At 43.2% G+C, this 19,823-nt stretch overlaps 1 protein-coding gene across 1 annotated transcript in view; it reads left to right on the forward strand.

The window, feature by feature from the left end:
- scamp2 (secretory carrier membrane protein 2) overlaps positions 1 to 15,027 on the forward strand; it is a 40,472-nt gene extending 25,445 nt beyond the window's left edge. The window contains exons 4-9 of the mRNA XM_080216306.1: positions 1,391 to 1,502; positions 3,102 to 3,230; positions 4,791 to 4,950; positions 7,848 to 7,949; positions 9,516 to 9,633; positions 13,580 to 15,027. Coding sequence (XP_080072432.1) covers positions 1,391 to 1,502; positions 3,102 to 3,230; positions 4,791 to 4,950; positions 7,848 to 7,949; positions 9,516 to 9,633; positions 13,580 to 13,726 — 768 coding nt within the window. The 3' untranslated portion in view covers positions 13,727 to 15,027. The remainder of the gene's footprint in view (positions 1 to 1,390; positions 1,503 to 3,101; positions 3,231 to 4,790; positions 4,951 to 7,847; positions 7,950 to 9,515; positions 9,634 to 13,579) is intronic.
- The last annotated feature ends 4,796 nt before the right edge of the window (positions 15,028 to 19,823 follow it).

Genomic DNA, 19,823 nt, shown 5'->3' on the forward strand with positions numbered 1-19,823 from the left:
CGTGCACAAGGACCCCGAGGTCCCTCTGCACCGTCGCCTGCTGCAGTTTTCGCCACGTAAGTAATAGTCCTTCCTACCATTCTTCCTACCAAGTGGACCACCTCACACTTGCCAACATTAAATTCCATTTGCCATTTCCTGGCCCATTCGCCCAGCCTATCTAGATCCTTCTGCAGACTCTCCACACCCTCCGCACAATTTGCCGTTTCCCCCAATCTTGGTGTCATCAGCAAATTTCGACACCATACACTCGGTTCCCTCCTCCAGATCATCTATATAAATGGTAAAAAGCTGAGGCCCCAGCACCAACCCCTGGGGCACTCCACTAGTCACCATCCGCCAATCCGAATAGCACCCGTTGACCCCCACTCTCTGCCTCCTATTTGACAACTAATCCTCTATCCACGCTAACACCCTACCCCCAACTCCATGTCCCCCGACCTTCTGCAATAACCTCTTATGAGGTACTTTGTCAAACGCCTTCTGAAAATCCAGAAAGACCACATCCACCGGCTCTCCTCTATCCACTGCCCTAGACACATCCTCATAGAACTCCAGTAAATTTGTCAGACACGACTTCCCTTTAATGAAACCGTGTTGCGTCTGCTCTATCAAGCAATTCCCTTCAAGATGCTTTGCAATTTCCTCCTTAATGACCTCTTTCTACCTCTACCCTATCCATCTCCTTCATTATCTTATACGTCTCTCCAAGATTCCCCCCTCATCCTTCTAAACTCCGAGTACAGACCCAGTCTATTTAGTCTCTCTTCATAGTCCAACCCCCTCATCTCCAGTGTCAGCCTAGTGAACCTCCTCTGCACTCCCTCCAAGGCCAATATATCCTTCTATATAAAACATCCCTTACTTGGGCTTAAGGATGCAGCCCAATTCCAGTCTTGGAAGAACATCTCCTAATGCACAAATATTCTTTATTTCACACAATTATTGACTGTTTTTGCTGTGCGTTCGTATCCACCAAGTACTGGGTTGCATTAGTGTCTATCATTTCATATTGGGCACTTTGCATTAGCAGAAATGGAGCAAATTTTCTAACACATTGGTTAGATTTGGACTTGAGTACCAGACCTGAGTGCCGAAGCCAAAGTTTGGCGAGGGGAAAGCAGTGCACAACTTCCAGTTCTAACATTGTATTGTTTGATTCAAGGTGGGAAGGAAGGAACTGAAAATGAGCAGGACCAGCCCAGTATTAGGATGATATAGCAGCTAGCTAGCTGAATATGGCAGCCCTGCCAGTCTCTGCTAGTTGTGTTGTCACTTGCTTTGGCAGAGTGAAAAGTTTCTGGGGAATTGGAAAATTAGTGACAAGCAATTTTTCTACAAAACTCCTGGTTTTTCGCCCTTGCTTAAATTTTGTTTGCATACTATTCAGACCACTGCTACAGCTGCGCAGCTGGCATTACTTCGACAACAGGAAGAGCTAGAAAAGAAAGCTGCTGAACTAGACCGTAAAGAGCAAGAACTGAAGAATGAAAGTTATCCCTGTAAGTATTTGCTAACAGGTTTATAAATCCTCACTGCCTATCACTCCTTTCCACACTGATCTCTTAACTCCCTGCTCCCCAGTATATTATCTTAAAAATTTGCATCCTTATCTACACACCTCCATCCTCATCCTGTTTTTTTTCTCTACCTGTGTAACCTCCTCTAACCAAACGCTCCTGCTCAAGTCTTCTGCCTTTCAGCCTCTCGTCTCCTGTCCATTTTCTTCCCTGCCTTGATTGTACAATCCTCAATCAACACCCTGCACGAGAGAAAACTAACAAGAGTAAGAACATATTTTAAAAAATGGAAGAGGCCCAGAAGGCATGACAACAAACCACAATATAAGGACAAGGCATCACCGGGCAACAAGGTTGGACGTGAGCCATAGAAAAGAGGACATGTCCTCTCTCTGTCCAATCCCAAAAACCTAACTTGCCTTTTTATATTGTGGAATTCTTCCACCATACCCTTGTTTACCGCTTTCACCATCTTCAAAAGCTTGCTTATCTCTTTGTATATTTACTCTAATTCCTTTATTATTGCTGCCCTGGTACAGCACTTAGGAAAGCTGGTTTTGTCATGTTAAAGCTGCTATGTAAATTAAAGTTACTTATAACCATTAAGGCTTAATGAAGAAAAGCAACCAGTTGAAGTGTTATGTGCACAGCATTATGGAATCTTGGGTAAGGATTACAAGAATAAATGTAAATTGCTGCAAAAAGCATTGAGAAAAGACTGGAAACACACTTAACTCCTTGAACTGTGATAATTTCCAGAAGTGGTTTAATCATAGAATCCTATAGTGCAGAAGCAGGCCATTCAGCCTATCAAGTCTGCACTGACCACAATCCCACCCAGGCTGTATTTCCCCATGCACTTACCCTAGCTAGTCCCCCTGACACCAAGGAGCAATTTAGCATGACCAATCCACCTAACCCGCGCATCTTTCGGACTATGGGAGGAAACCAGAGCACCTGAAGGAAACCCACGCAGACATGGGAACATGTGCAAACTCCATACAGACAATGACCCGAGGCTGGAATCGAAACCTGGTCGGTTGCAATTTTTCATGTTGCAACATTATTAATGATTGGAGCCCTTGAAGAACTGTTGCATGATGGAAGCAGTTGTCCCGAATCACTAATTAATTAAAGTTTATTTATTAGTTACAAGTAAGGCTTATATTAACAAAGCAACGAAGTTACTGTGAAATTCCCCTAGTTGCCACACTCTGGCGCCTGTGTACCTAACCAGCACATCTTTCAGACTGTGGGAGGAAACTAGAGCACCTGGAGGAAACCCACGCAGGCACAGGGAGAATGTGCAGCCTGCACACACAGTGACCCAAGGCTGGGAATTGAACCTGGGTCCCTAGTGCTGCGAGGCAGTAATCCTAACCAGTGTGTCACTGTGCTGCCCCAGAGAGCAGAATTCCCTGTCATGCATCTGTCCCTAAGCTGCAATAAGAATTACAGTTCGCAAAGCTGGTCAGCTGAAAGTATGAATTTATTGCCTTTCTCTTCCGAATTATCTGGTGTTTTAGAATATGCCTTCTCCTTTAACAAACCTGAAAACTTATGTTTCTTCTTTCACAACAGCAAAAAGGAATAATTGGCCCCCTCTCCCTCCATTCTGCCCTATCAAACCATGCTTCTACCAGGATTTTGCAGCTGAGATCCCATCAGGCTTCCAGAAGACAGTAAAAATGCTGTACTACCTGTGGATGTGTAAGTTACAACCAATAATTCCTCAGTGTTTTCTTTGTTGTGCATTTTAGTGCACAGTGCAGCTGCACTAATTTACACAGGCTCAGCATTACGGGTAACAGTTTCAGCGGCTTGCACCTTTTATAACTACTGTGCAAATTCACAGCATAGAGAGCACATTGGAAATAATATCACTGATGTAAGCTACTAAATCAAGGTGCAGCATAACTAGAAGTTCTTGTGATGCCTCAGTTGTACAAGGCAAGAGTGAATTATACAGATGATCAGGGTCTCTGGTTGTGTTCTTGCTGTTTGGAGGTTTCACAGAAATAAGTGAAGTTTATTTAGTTGTCATAAGTAAGGCTTACAGTAACACTGTTGCCTGCCGCACAGTCTGTTTTAACCCTTATGCGGTAGACAAATAACTTCAAGGTACATGTCTTAGTACAACCAATATTTATTCAATCCTATACAATCAATAATCACCCACCTGACCAACAATAAGTTAGCTTACAGAAAATACTAGTGTTCAAGTTCAATACGAGACCTTGACTTTGCGTGACTGGCGAGTACCCAAACAGATATTGGCCTTTATTTGTGCACTGGTCTTGGTAGTCGTCTGCAAAGTCTGATCCTTTGGTCTGATGTGGCACTCTGGCTCTGATCTTCCTTCCTTCCTTGGGTGTGGTGGCTCTCCTCGTGCTGGTTGTCGCAGGCAATGTTCACCATTGTTGTAGTTCGTTCATGAGGTCAGAGAGAGAGATTCCTGGTTGTGCAGCACCCTTTATACCCCGTTTAGTTTCAGGCCCCCTTTAGGCCATTGGCAATCAATTGATCAGGACTTGATCACTCTGATCGATAAGAGTCCAATCAGGTGCTGCCACATCGATCTCTGGGTGTGTCCCCAACAGCCATGTCTGTAGGTGCTGGAGGCACATAGGTCACATACCTCCCTCCTAAATAGGGAGTCACGGTGCCCTTATGTCTGGTACGCAACCCACTGTGACGAGAAAGTCTCTTTTTGTCCTGGAGATGAAACAAGCCAGTGTGACTATAACGTTTCTTTCGTCCTGGAGCTGACCCATATCCTGTTTATTCACTTGTCAGGGCTGCAGCCTGTTTGTCTCTGTCTCTGTCTTTAAACTGCAGCTTGACGGTTTAGTTTCTTGCCCAATTGTCCCAGAGTGCTTTACAAAATGCCATTTTAGATGGCCCATTTGGCCACAATTGCAATGAAGTTACTGTGAAAATTCTCCTAGTCGCCACAGCCCAGCGCCTGTTAGGGTCCCTGCACCTAACCAGCACATCTTTCAGAATGTGGGAGAAAACTGGAGCACCCTGAGGGAACCCACACAGACACAGGAAGAATGTGCAAGCTACGCATAGGCAGTGATCCAAGCAGGAATTGAACCTGGGACCCTGGTGCTGTGAAGCAGCAGTACTAATAACCACTGTGCCACCACCCCTGTGGAAGTTCAAATGGAGGTGTAAAATTCTGTGGTTCCAAAGGTACTTTTTGAGTGATTGTCTTGTCACGTGTGCCCATGTAAATCACTGAAATCCTGTTTCTTCTTCCAACAGTTCACGCAGTCACACTATTCCTGAACCTCCTGGCTTGTCTAGCTGAGTTTATTGTTGACGCTAGTCATGGAGTGGATTTTGGCTTGGCGATCTTGTGGTTTTTACTCTTCACTCCCTGTGCCTTCCTCTGTTGGTATCGGCCAATTTACAAGGCTTTCAGGTAAAGTGCAGTTTGGCTCGATGGTGATTTTCATTTCACTTTGCATCCCCAGCTAATAAATGAGATGGTGTCAAAATGCTTCTGAGCTCTGGCAGCAGAACTTTTGGAACTCGCCTTTACAGAATGCTTCTGATGGCAAATACACCAAAACAAACTCGGCATTCCTACAACATTCTGACTAAAGCTATTTTGATTTTGGGATAATATAAGATCTGCATGCACAGGTGTAATTTTAATGTGAAAGATAATCAGAGCCAAACAGAAACCAAGGACTAAAGTCTGATTTATAGAATTGTAGAATCCCTACAATGCAGAAGGAGGCCATTCGGCCCATCGAGTCTGCACCCACCACAATCCCACCCAGGCCCTATCCCCATAACCCCATGCATTTATCCTATCTAGTCCCCCTGACACTAAGGGGCAATTTAGTATGGCCAATCCACCTAACTTGCACACCTTTGGACTTTGGGAGGAAACTGGAGCACCCGGAGGAAACCCACGCAGTCACGGGGAGAACACAGACAGTGACCCAAGGCTGAGATTTGAACCCAGGTCCCTGGAATTGAGGCAGCAGTGCTTGCCACTGTGCTGCCGATAACATTTCTACAATATTCTAATAAAAACTGTTTTGATTTTAGGACAGAATTAGATCTGCACACATGGATGTAATTGATGTAAAGGGTAATCAGAATCAGAGCCAAACAGAAATCAAGGACTAAAGTCTGTTTTATTATAGAAACTCCCTGTATAAATTGGTCATATGGTTACTGTGCATCAAAGGTGCAGTCTGTGGACTGAATCAGTGCCAAGTTTCGTCAGTGCCAAATTTTAGACCTTCCGGTGTCTCGAGGAAAAACAGTGGAATCTTAATTGAATAGTGGATGTATGAAATCAAATTAAAGAAATTGCTTTTTATGCAGGTTGGGTGGGGAGTCAAGAGTTCCTGGACTGCAAAACCAGTAACTAATCTGGCACGCCACCACTAAACTGTTCTGTTGATCTGTTTTACTAATTTAATAACAATTAAAATTGAGCATGGCAAGAAGGCTCACAACACCAGGTTAAAGTCCAACCTGATGAAGCAGCAGCGCTCTGAAAGCTCATGATTCTAAATTAACCTGCTGTACTTTAACCTGGTGTTGTGAGACTTCTTACTGTACCCACCCCAGTCCAACACCGGCATCTCCGCACCACAATTAAAACAAAAATGTCCAGTCTTCAGGCGACTCCAAAGATCATTAAATTTAAGACACAACCTGTAAACATCCTGCTATCATCTTGGTATTACCTCTGCTGGAGAAGAATAACTAGTGTGACATGTTTATTTAGGTGGCTTCCATTTTAAATATGGTCAAAGGAATTTTGAAGTACGTACATAGCATTTTTAATGTGATAGATATAAAGGTGCTTGTATCAGAAGAACTGGATAGTGATACCTTGGAAAAGTACATTATCTTTAGGCTTTTGTTTAGTTCACACTGGGGTTGAACCATCCTCTTGCTACTGAATCTGAGGAACGGTTGAATGGGGAGGTGCTGGCCTGGTGTTATTATCACTAGATTATTAACCTACTGACTCAGCTAATCTTCTGGGTACCCAGGTTCGAATCCCATCATGGCAGATGTGGAATTTGAATTAATAAAAACAAAACTGGAATTAAGAATTTACTGATGACTGTGAAACCATTGTCAGTTGTTGGAAAAACCCATCTGGTTCACTAATGTCCCTTTAGGGAAGGAAATCTACCATCCTTCTGGAGCCTACATGTGACTCCAGAGTCACAGCAATGTGGTTGACTCTCAACTCCTCTCTGAAATGGTGCTCGCAAGCCACTCAAAGGCAATTTAGGGGTTGATATTAAATGCTGGCCCAGCCAGTCACACCACATCCCATGAATGAATTTTTTAAAAAATTAGGGCTATTCTTCAGCATATTATGGGCCAATTCAATGGTCAAACTGCTAATGGCTTTGTAGGGTCACAGTAGTCTGCTCTTATTTGCAGAATGATAGGGGTACTTAAATAACCTCAATGATTTATAGGACTAAATCAACACTGCATCAGTAATGCATAATGTTTGAAGAAGATGCTAGAAATTCAAATGGGTAAACGTCCCTTTTACATTGCACAGAATTTACAAAACAAAAATGTGACTCGCCCAGCTGCTCAATGTCAGTGCTGAAGCCTCATTCTAATGTACTTCATCTAATCCCATCAATATTTCCTTGTATTCCTTTCTGTCTCATATTTACTTGCTTCCTCTTCAGTGCTTATCATAGGATCCCTACAATACAGAAGGAGGCCATTCAGCCCATCGAGTCTCCACTGACCACAATCCCACCGAGATCCAATTCCTATAACCCCTGTATTTACCCTGCTAATCCCCCCCGGCATTGGACTGGGGTAGGCATAATAAGAAATCTCTCAACAGATTAAAGATCGACAGTTTATTTGGTAGCATGAGCTTTGAGTGCTGCTCCTTCATCAGGTGAGTGGAGAACACTTGCCTGAAGATCAGAGATCCTGCAGGAAAGGATGTCCCGAGGCATGATGCATTAGGGAGACCATACAGACGCTACGACAATGGATGAATGGACACAGCTCGACAATCACCAGGCAGGAGTGTTCCCTTGCTGTTGGGGAACACTTCAGCAGTCAAGGGCATTCAACCTCTGATCTTCGGGTAAGCATTCTCCAAGGCAGCCTTCACGACACATGACAACGTGGTGTAACAACAATAGTATAATTTATTTTGGGGGACGGAGATTGATTTCAGAAGTGGTTGCCCTATGTAACGAGAAGTGTGAAGGGACTGCTTTTAGAATGAATTGTGGGAGTGGTTAAATGCCTAACGCAAATGTGTTTTTACTGATTTTTATTCTCAAACTTGTTTTTCAGGACCGACAGTTCATTCAACTTCTTTTTCTTCTTCTTTGTGTTCTTTTGTCAAATTGTTCTCTATATCATTCAGGCAGTTGGCATTCCCAACTGGGGGGTCAGGTAAGGACTCTGTTCTGTGATAAGTGAAAGAAACATTAATTCTTCAGCGTGAGTTTAGTGTCTTCTGTGAACCGTCTGTGGCTTTCTGCATATTTCTCTATACCCTTTCTTCAACAGGTTCCAGTAGTCTGTATAGGCAGCCGATAAGCCTTGTTCCCTACTGACTATGCTAGCTACTGGAGAGGCACGTATTTCTTATACTGAGCAATTCTTTCCCACTCCTATTGCTTGCTGTGTGTGCGCGCTTTTTTAAAAACCTCTCCATTTTCTTAATCTGTGTTCTCTGCTCTGTAAGATCGAGGCTCAAGCATCGCAAAACAAACTTGCTTTGGCTGATCCCTTTGTGATTTGTCGCCCACTTGTAGCACATTTCTTACAGTTGCTGTATTGCTTGTTGATCAGATTCACTGCAGATATTCTTCTGCATTGGCATAAGATGATGCTACAATTGAATTTCATGCATCTCTGACATCACAAACCTTTCCTAGCATTGTCCGATTTTAAGTGTATTTGTTTATCAGTGTTACAAGTAGGCTTACATTAACACTGCAGTGAAATTACTGTGAAAAATCCCTTGGCTTCGGCACCTGTTCACATACGTTGAGGGAGAATATCACTAACAGATATAAGCGGGCCTTTGGTAAACCTGGCATTTTGGGAGGGAGATCGGTACTGCAAGGCCATGCTATGCTTTTTTTTTTGTCAGTTTCCTGTTGGAGGAAACCACAGCACCCGGAGGAATCCCACACAGACACGGAGAGAATATGCAAACTCCACACGCGGTGACCCAAGGCCGGAATTGAACCCGGCGCCCTGGCACTGAGGCAACAGTGCTAAGCACTGAGCCATGATGCCACCCTTAAAATTCAAGCCAATGCCAATAATACGGGCAGCACCAGGCTACAAAAGGAGAATTTTGGCTCTGGTTAGGGTGAGCTGGTCCTTTCACGTTAAAGGGTCCATTGGGCTGGTTTGCATATGCGCATCCTTTTAATGGTATACAAACTGAAGTTAAACCAATTCTGTCCCTGGTGTAGTATCTATTTTGGAATAAAACAGCTTACAAATTGCACAGAACATCACATCTTCAGTCCATCCTCTGAGATTGACGGGATGTACACAAGTATATATGACACAGAACACAAGTTTAAATGCTCTCCTGGGACTGACTGACTGCTCTAGGGATACACACCGCGGGGGAGAGGCAAAAAACAGTGACCAGATTGCTTAGGGAGCAGATGACACATGGAACTCAAGATATCTCTGGCAGCTCCAAATTCAGAAGATCTCACTGTGAATCTCCTTCACCTTCCCTCTGACCTACACAGTTGACAAGGACTTGCCGTTTGCCTTGCCTTCTGTAAGTTACGTAGAACTGCAGTAATTTCTCCAAGGCCCTTCCTTCAAGTTTTTATTATGTTTATGAAGTACCGTGGTTTTGCATTTTTTTAGTTGATTCCCCTACCGGAATGGGTGCCTCCTGGGTTTTAACAATGGTCCTTGAATTATATAAAATCGTGCTCACACCATGCAACAAACCTGACGCATTTGCCTCTCTCGTTTCAGTGGTTGGATTGCAGCTGTGAGTTGGATAGGTAAAAACCTCGCTGTGGGAGTGGTCATGATGGTGGTATCAGTATTCTTCACAGTGTGTGCAGTCCTGTCTTTGTTGCTGATACAGAGGGTAAGAATGCCTAATTTGCTCTTTGTAACATTACTCATCTTCTACTGAAACTCTCATCCTTGCCTTTGCTGCTTCTGGTTTAATAATTCTGCTGCTGCGCTGGCGCTCCATCCCCTACCTTCTGTAAACTTCAGCCATGAAAAGATTTTCAAGATGGCACTGGAGGGAAGTGACTTCTTCTTGTGCCTAGCATACCTTCTAGTTTTTTTACCTTGTTCTGCTTCTAAAACTTAATTCTAACTCTTTTAAACTCTCTGACAATGCTTTAATTCAATTTCTTCATTAAGCTGATCTTTCGCTACATCCTAGCTGTGACTGGAACACTACATTCTGCACACTCTCCTTCTCCTATGAATGGTATGCTTTGTATAGCACATGAGAAACAATACTTTTCACTGTATGCTAATACATGTGACAATAATAAATCAAATCAAAACTAATCCAGAAACTTGCTGTTTGTATCCATCTGGATGGGTACATGAATAGGGAGGGAAGAGATCAATACAGACCGAGTAAGGGCAGAAGGTTTTTTAGTTTATCTAGGGCATCAAATTGGCACGAGCTTGGAGGGCTGAAGGGACTGTTCTGATGCTGTACTTTCCTTTGTTCTATCTCACTTACCTCTTACCCTTGCTGACCTAAAACCAAAAGAGAAGCAGATCTGGCACCATCTGTAAGGAGAGAAAAAAGTTGACATTTCGATTCCAGATGACCCTTTGTCAAAGCTGACATGAAACATCAGCTCCTTTCTGACGTTTGAAAGAGTGGTAAATGTGATTCCACTATTTAAAAAAGTAGGTAAACAAAAGGCAGGGAACTATAGGCCGGTTCGCTTAACTTTTGTAGTAGGGAAAATGCTTGAACCTATCATCAAGAATGAAATAGCAAGACACCTGGATATAAATTGTCCCTTTGGTAAGACGCAGCATGGGTTCATGAAGGGCAGGTCATGTTTGACTAATTTGGTGGAATTCTTTGAGAACATGTGCAGTGGACAATGGGGAACCTGTGGATGTGGTTTATCTGGATTTCCAGAAGGTGTTTGACAAGATGCCACACCAAAGACTGCTACATAAGATAAAGATGCATGGTGTTACGGGCAATGTATTAGCGTGGATGGAGGATTGTTAACCAACAGAAAGCAAACAGTGGAGGTAAAAGGGTGTTTTTCTGGTTGGCGATCAGTGACTAATGGTGTGCCTCGGATCAGTGTTCGGACTGCAATTGTTTACGATTTACATAGATGATTTGGAGTTGGGGACCAAGTGTAGTGTCAAAATTTGCAGATGACACCAAAATGGGTGGAAGAGCAAAGTGTGCGGAGGACGCTGAAAGTCTGCAAAGGGATATAGATAATCTGAGTGGGCGAGGGTCTGGCAGATGGAATACAATGTTAGTAAATGTGAGGTCATCCATTTTGGTAGGAATAACAGCAAAATGGGCTATTATTTAAATGATGAAAAATTGCAGCATGCTGCTGTGCAGAGGGACCTGGGTGTCCTTGTGCAGGAATCTCAAGGAGTTGGTTTGCAGGTGCAGCAGGTAATTAAGAAGGCAAATGGAATTTTGTCCCTCATTGCTAGAGGGACGGAGTTTAAAAACAGTGAGGTTATGTTGCAGCTGTATAAGGTGCTGCTGAGGCCACACCTGGAGTACTGTGTACAGTTTTGACCTCCTTGAGAAAGGGTATACTGGCACTGGAAGGGGTGCAGAGGAGATTCACTAGGTTGATTCTGGAGTTGAGAGGGTTGGCATGTGAGGAGAGACTAAGTAGACTGGGGCTATACTCAGTGGAATTCAGAAGAATGAGGGAAGATCTTATAGAAACACAAAATTATGAAGGGAATGGATAAGATAGAAACAGGGAAGTTGAACTTCCAGCGGGTGAAACTAAAACTAGGGAGCATAGCTTCAAAATAAGGGGGAGCATATTTAGGACTGCTTAACACAAAAGGTTGTGAATCTGTGGAATTCCCTGCCCAATGAAGCTGTTGAGGCTACCTCATTGAATGTTTTTTAAGGCAAGGATAGTTAGATTTTTGAACAGTAAAGGAATTAAGGGTTATGGTGAGCGGGCAGGCAAGTGGAGCTGAATTCACAAACAGATCAGCCATGATCTTATTGAATGGTGGAGCAGGCTTGAGGGGCCGGATGGCCTACTCCTAGTTCTTATGTTCTTACAAATGCTGCCAGAGCTGCAGAGATTTTCCAGCATTTTCTCTTTAGGTTTAAGATTCCAGCATCCACAGTAATTTGCTTTTATCTTGTTGGCCTATATTGGCTCCTATTTTCTCCCCCCCCCCCCCCCCCCCAGCCCCTCAAATTAAACTTTTTTTATCTGGTATTTAATCCTTTTATGATCTTGCCACTCCCTATCCCTTCTCTCTCTAACCTCCAGCCCATCCAGTGTAGGGTCAAAGGCAAATCAAATATTAGCCTTTTACATCTGAAGAGCTGCATTATAAAGGGGGGGGGGGGGGGGGGGAAGGTTTACAACAGCAATACCAGAGTTAGATACATCAGGAGTACTGTGTGAACAGTTGTGAGCACAGCAGCTTAGAAAGGATTTATTGGTGTCTAGTGGAGTGCAATACAGATTCACCAGAATGTTAATGGAACTCCTAAGGGTTAAATTGAGGCTTGTATTCGCTGGAATATAGAAGGTTACACATTGACTTGATTGAAATTCTGAGGGTACTGTAAGGAATTTGTAGAGTAGATGAAAACTCGCTCCACTGATAGCAGAGTTTAGGGCAGCACAGTGGCACAATGGTTAGCCTTGCTGCTTCACAGTGCCAGGGATCCAGGTTCAGTTCCCAGCTTGGGTCACTGTGTATGCAGTTTGCACGTTCTCCCTGCATCTGCGTGGATTTCCTCCGTGTGCTGTGGTTTCCTCCCACAGTCCAAAAATGTGCAGATTTCGTGGATTGGCCATGCTAAATTGCCCCTCAGTGTCCCAAGGTATGTATATTGTGGGGATTAGCAGGGTAAATGGGTGGGGTTATGGGGATAGGGCCTGTGTGGGGTGCTCTGATGGAGAGTCAGTGCATACTAGATGGGGCGAATGGCGGGCCTCCTGCACTCAGGATTCTATGAAATCGGAGCCTGTTTCAGAGAGAAATTGGGAAAGAACTATTCATGCAAGTTAGGGTCGGAGTGTGGAACTCCTCCACAGGAAGCAGTCGATGTGAGCTCAATTAATCTTAATTCTGAAATTGATAGGTTCTTGTTAGTGAGGGCATTAAATAATATGAAGTTAAGATGCCAGTCATCTAGTGCTCCCATTGAGCGAACAAACTCTGAGCTAGAATGGATTCCTCCTGCTCCTCCGTGCCTCATTCGTATGAGGTGCTTTTGTGCATCCTGCCCTGATTTGAAACTGCACCTTCACTGAACTGGAATTGAATCCCTAAAACTCCGTACTGTCAAGACACTCCTTTTTAAAAACTCCCCTCTTAACAAAGCTTGTGGTCACTAAACTGCCTCCAATTGCTTTTTCTTTTTGACTCTAACATCAGTTTTTACCTTGTGCCTCAGAAGCAGATGTTTCTCTATGTGAAACAATGCTGTATAAATGCAGTGTTTTTTCTATAAATCATTTATTTATCCATGCCACAAAATAGGCTTACATTAACACCGCGAGGAAGTTGCTGTGAAAATCCCTCAGTTGCCACACACTGGCGCCTGTTCAGGTACACTGGGGGAGAATTTAGCACAGCCAATGCACCTAATCGGCACGTCTCTCAGACTGTGGGAGGAAGTCGGAGCTCCCGGAGAAAACCCACGCAGATGTGGGGAGGACTCCGCACAGGCAGTGGCCCAAGCCGCAAATCAAACCCAGATCCCTGACACTGCGAGGCAGCAATGCTAGCCACCGTGCTGTTGATTTAAAATGGGGATGAACAAGAAATGCCGTGACACATCCTAATTATGTTTTCTCTTCCAGGTACATTCGATATTCCGCAGCACAGGCGCCAGTTTTCAGAGAGCACAGGAAGAATTTTCCCATGGGGTTTTCTCCAACACCGCGGTGCGGAGTGCTGCAGCCACCGCTGCATCTGCTGCTACGCAAAGCACCTTCCAAGGAAACTAAATATTGGAAATTACTGCTTTCAAAACTTTTCCTCTTTGTACGTTCTTTATAAAGATGCACTTTCATTGGACAAAAATGTGTATTTTGTGTGTCTACCTTTTTTATATAAAAAAAGGGGAAGGATATACTTGGCTTTAATGAAAGGGTTTCACACGGATGGTTTGATAATATCGCTGCATTTTCTACTTAGAAAGCCAACTGCTTGACAGTTTGTGTTTGATATTTTCTTGTTTTATGAAGAATCATTGGTCAGTGCATTGGACTATTAGGGCGGTACGTTTGCAGAAGAGAGTAAAGTATCAAGTTAAGTCTTTTTGAAGCCTCCATACTTTAATGAGCGTCTGCGATAATACATTAAGCACAGTGAGTTTTAATGGCACCTTAAGTATTGTTCAACACTATGACGGTGTATGCCATGGCTGGTCATCTGTCATTCTGTAGCTTTACATGAGTCTGGTTAACTGAGTGGGGGTTATGCTGAGCGTGGTTAGTTTTTGTTATGGTGGCCAGTCTTAGTGGGTTTTACTTCCTCTATATTTACACTGGGGTAGAAGTTACATCACAGAAACCTGGCTGCACCCTGACAATTCAGGGGTAAAAGCTTCAAGTTCCTCGCTTGAGTTTGCCTCTTGTCAATTAGTTTCTTAATCATAAATTCTCTCCAACGTTGGGCTATTTAAAAACAACTGGGTATTTAAAGGGAGAATATTCTAATAAGTTGGGCAGCATCTACGGATATAACATATTAATATTTTGGATATAATAGTTGACAATGCAAATGCACACAATACTCCCTCTTTTTCCTTCCATTCATTATGTTCCTGTAATTTCTTCTCCAGCTCTGACCACATTTTTAAAAAAAAAATTGAACGATCTGTTATTCACAAATGACCTGTGAATGTTTCCAGTATTTTCTTGCTGCGTTTGATTGACCTGCAGCTGTAGATTTTCTGTTCTTTTGTTGCTTTCTTTCTGGGTATTTAAAGCTGTGCTTTCAGCTGATTTTAGTCTTTCATCAAAGCCATTGCTTAATGTTTGTTGTGGAATATTAATGCTCTTTTTTAAGAACCATCTCTACCCCACCCCCCACCTTTTTAAATTATATGTGAAGTATTGGGAGGGATATGGGTACGATTAGGAGAGTATTTGCTGCAGGATTTAATTGCTCAGATTTAATTATTCACCTCGAATCATGTGCCTGAATCAAAATAAAACTACCACAGATGTTGGAACTCTGAAAGAAAAGTAAAAATGCTGAAAAGACCCAGCAAGTAAGGTGGCATCTGTGGAAAGTGGGGGGGGGGGGGGGGGGGGAAAGGCACGTGTTAATGCTCCAAGATGTTGACCCAGTTTTTAGTTGATTTGGGGAAAAATAATTGTCTTCTTTCAACTCATCATTTAGGTGGTACCCTTTTGATCTAATAATCCTTTTGTCAATTTTGTTTCTTGTAACTGGGGTATCCAGTCATCCCCCAACTTTCAGTTAGGTGGGTTTTTTCTGTTTTACTCCATTGTCAAACTAAATTTCAACAAGAGGACCAAAAAAAAAACTGCTTGGATCGCCACTTCCAATTGGTATTCTGTCAATAGAATGATTTCCCTCCTGTACTTGCAAAAGTTAAAACCTTTAATTATTTTGGGAAGCTTTTTTCTTCTCTTACCACTTCACCCTCCACTTCCCTCCCCCCCCCCCCCCCCCCCAACCCCCCAAAAAAAGCAACTTTCCCTTTTTGGGTAAACGTGATTCTCTGTGGACAGGTTCAGTGGTGTCTTCGTTGGGCTGTGTCGCTTTCTTTGCCCTTCTCCCAAGTGGATGAACCAAAGGAAGCTACAAGTGTGTGAATGTTGGCTGAGACCTGAGATTTGGCCTCTTGGTGGAGGCCTCTAGTTGGAAGTGCCAGTGCCCTCCAGAATGGCTGCTGCAGATCCAGCTGACTTTGTAACTTGCAGTGATTGTAATTCCTGTTGAAGTGTTAGATAGAACAAATAAGACAGAAGCTGTGGCTACGAAATTCCTGTTTTGAATTATTGATAAAGACCTCTCTTTTTCCCTCCAGGTTAGTTTGGCATATAACAGGTACTTTACTACCAACAGAGAATGGGTGCATGTAATTAGGACAAAACTGGGCAGGATGAGTACAGTGTCAATTTAGAGATTGTCACCCTTTAGCTTCAGAGCTCTTGGTTTACAGGACTTACCTTTATAATTTGAGTATTTTTATTTTGAAATCATATCAGTGAGCTGGTGTAATTTTTTTTGATTTCACAAATGTAAATGGGATGCTCATTCGCTTAACAAGTTTTCTGATGGAATGTATGGTGTTAGCTTTTTATTGTTTAAAAAAATAATTCCATGCAAATGTCCTTTTAAAACATTTGTGATCAAATAAAGGTCTGTAACTCAATTGCAGTTGTTCTTTGACTCTTCAGACTGTTGAGCACCTGTATAGTTTGCTTAATTTATGCAAAGACTTCATTTCATTTTAAGATTTGATTTTGATTTATTATTGTCACATGTTAACTTAGTGAAAAGTATTGCTTCTTGCATGCTATACAAAGCATACCGTTTATAGAGAAGGAAAGGAGTGTGTGCAGAATGTAGTGTTAATCATGGTTGGGGTGTAGAGAAAGAGCAAGTCATTGCAAGGTAGGTCCATTCAGAAGTCTGACAGCAGCAGGGAAGAAGCTGTTCTTGAATCGGTTAGTACATCACCTCAGACTTTTGTATCATATCTTTCTGCCTATGCTGTTGCATTTAAATGCTAGACTGCAGGGATTAACTAACTTGACTAAAGCTAACATGACCACATTTTAAGACTCAAAAGGCAGCTTTTCATGGCCACAGTGCAAGGATTGTTTAGGCAGACCAAAACAGCATGTGCCAAACAATTTCAATAACACTGATAATGAACCACATATATTGTAGTTTCAGCTCTCTGTTTTAGGTCTGGGTCCCGCGATCCCATTCAGTTCACCTCAGGATGGGTCTCCCTCTGCAAGAATTAGTACAAGTGTTTTACAGAAAGTAAACTTTTTGAAGTAACATGATGTCTTCCTAGTGAGTGACATATTCAATTCTACCAATAGTGACCTGGGAAATAAGATCATTTGGTCCTTAAGGTCAATGGCGGAAGAGGCCATTCAGCTCATTGAGTCAGCACTGACTCTGACAGAGTATCTAACCCAGGCCCTCTTTGTGCCTTATCCCTATAACCCCACACATTTCAAATGGTAATTCATCTAGCCTACACATTTTTGAACATTTAAGGGTCTATTTAGCAAGGCCAATCCACCTAACCTACACATTTTTGGACACTGAGGGGTAATTTACTATGGCCAATCCACCTAACTTACACACAGTGGTTACGACTGCTGCCTCTTCCAGAGACCTGGGTTCGATTCCTGGCTCAGGTCACTGTGTGGAGTTTGCACATCCTCTTTGTGTCTTCATGGGTCTCCTCCCACACTCCAAAGATTTGCAGGTTAGGTGCATCGGCCATGATAAATAAACCCTTAGTGTCCTGGGATGTGTAGGTTAGACGGATTAGCAGATAAACATATGGGGTTACGGTGATGGGGCCTGGGTGGGATTGTTGTTGATGGGCTGAATGGCCTCCTTCTGCACTAAGGATTCTATGATCTTTGGATGCTAACCCTCAAGTGAAGGTGATCTGGGGTGGGCAACAATTGGTGACCTTGCCAGCAGTGCACATATCCCATGAAGATACAGGAACTTGGCTTACTAAACCTGGGTCAGGCCTGCCTACCTTAATGTATTGTGTAATTAATGTGGTGTGTGAGGGATAGCTTGCTGATCCTCTTTGCTTTGAGTTACACCTTCTGTCAGCTGATCATTGGGAGCAAAGTTCATAACCCCAGATCATCTCGCTCTCCTCGATGAGGAACATTGTCATTGGATCAACTGCTGCAAGCAACTTTAGCGATGTTGACGTCAAAAGGGCTGAACCAGCATGTGCCTATAGAACCTGTGTTAACTTATCTTGTTCTTTCCCATTGACTAATACTTTGTCATGGATCAGATCAAAATAATTTATAAATTGGAAATAAAATCCTGTAACTACTCAGAAGGTCAGACAGCATCTTTTAGACAAATATTTTAGGGTAATGACATTTCACCAGATATCCATTGCTTTTCAATATTAAAAAAGCATAGCTATTAAATCATGCTGGAAATTGGGGCAGCACAGTGGTTAGCACTACTACCTCACAGCACTAGGGACTTAGGTTCAATTCCGGCCTCAGGTGACTGTGGAGTTTGCACATTCTCTGTGTGGGTTTCACCTGGGTGCTCTGGTTTCATCCCAAGTCCAAAGATTTGCCTGTTGGGTGGACTAGCTGTGCTAAATTGTCACTTAATGGCCAAAGATATGCGGGTTAGGTGAATTAACCCAGATAAATGTGTGAGGATAGGGTGGGGAAGAGGGGTTGGGTTAGACAAGCTGTCAGTCTGTGTGGGCTGACTGTCCTCTTCTGCAAAAAAAAACTGACCTCATGGTTTAAAAGGTCTTAGGTTTGATGTGACAGTGAGGTCAATGGAAGTTAACAACTGGAACTATTTATTAACACCTCTCTCTCTCCTCAAACACAGTCAACACTAGATAGGCCAGACAAAATCTGGGCTCACATGACCCATTCTCTTAAAGGGGCATGCCCCAATGTAGCAGGTTTCTTGGCAGTCAATTAAAGTTCCCCTCTCTGAAGATCAGACCAATTAAAAGCAAAATGCCCTCTTTCCAAATCACAACATGGCAGCGATAGACAATGCAAGAGCAGCAAATGTGTGATTAAAAAAATGTCAGTGATTCCCAACTCCCCAATGTTGAGTGTGCATATTAAAATTTATTTATTAATGTTACAAATAGGTTTACATTAACACTGCAATGACGTTACTGTGAAAATACCCTAGTTGCCTCAGTCAGCTGTTCGGGTACGCTGAGGGAGAATTTAGCATATCCAGTGCGCATCTAACCAGCACGTCTTTCGGACTGTGGGAGGAAACCGGAGGAATCCTGCACAGGCAGAGGGAGAATGTGCAAACTCCACAGAGACAGTGACCCAAGCTGGGAGGCAGCAGTGCTAACCACTGTGCTGCTACTTACCACCTTCCCCCCGCCCCCGCCACCCCCCCCACCACCACCAACTATCTTCACAAAGTGACGAGGGCTGCATGAGATAGTCGAGGTAACACCACCACCATTAAGCATGCTTCCAAGTAATTTTATTTCCAAAAAGTGTTATGCATCAAAACAAGGTGGCACAGTGGTTAACACTGCTGCCTCACAGCACCAGGGACACGGGTTCAATTCCCAGCTTTGGGTCACTGACTGTGCAGAGTTTGCATATTCTCCCCGGTCTGCGTGGGTTTCCTGCTGCTCCAGTTTCCTCCCACAGTCTGAAAGACGCACTGGTTAGGCGCATTGGCCGTGCTAAATTCTCCCTCAGTGTAGCCAAACAGGTGCCTAGGGTGTGGTGACTAGGGGATTTTTGCAGCAACTTCATTGCAGTGTTAATGTGAGCCTTTGTTGTGACTAATAAATAAATCAACTTTTACTTGAAAGTTAATTTTTCAACCTTGAGATTTCATTGCCAAACCCAAAAGCGGGGTGGGTGCAGTTCTTTCACACATCCTGCAAGAACTTTTGTTCTCCGAGGATAGCAAGGCAGCTTGTGAGAAAATGCCTGCAGGAAGTAGCTGCGCAGGTTCGATCCTGATCGCTGCCTGACACTAATTTGTTTAAGTGGCAGAATATTACTCTGCCTTGCAAAAATAAAATATATATATATATAAAATACAACTGTTTCCGTGCACACAACAACAATAAAGGAGAACTGGTTTGAATTCTGTCGCCAAAGATACGGAATTGAAATGGCACAGGTTGGATAAGAATGTTGCAAATAAAAAATTGTTACAAGCGCAACATTTGTCCATTGTGTGAGAGATATGATTCTCTCATTCTGCGAGACTTTAAATGTAGGGATTAACACCCCAAACCCCGGAAGCATTTCTCAGGGAGGGAAGTTGATCCTCCTATCAGGGTGAGCAAGATCAGTTTACAAAGTGAAAGCAATGGGTGGA

The sequence above is a fragment of the Carcharhinus amblyrhynchos genome, chromosome 32 (assembly GCF_965287045.1).
Source record: "Carcharhinus amblyrhynchos chromosome 32, sCarAmb.v2.hapA, whole genome shotgun sequence".
In the NCBI taxonomy this organism is placed as follows: Eukaryota; Metazoa; Chordata; class Chondrichthyes; order Carcharhiniformes; family Carcharhinidae; genus Carcharhinus; species Carcharhinus amblyrhynchos.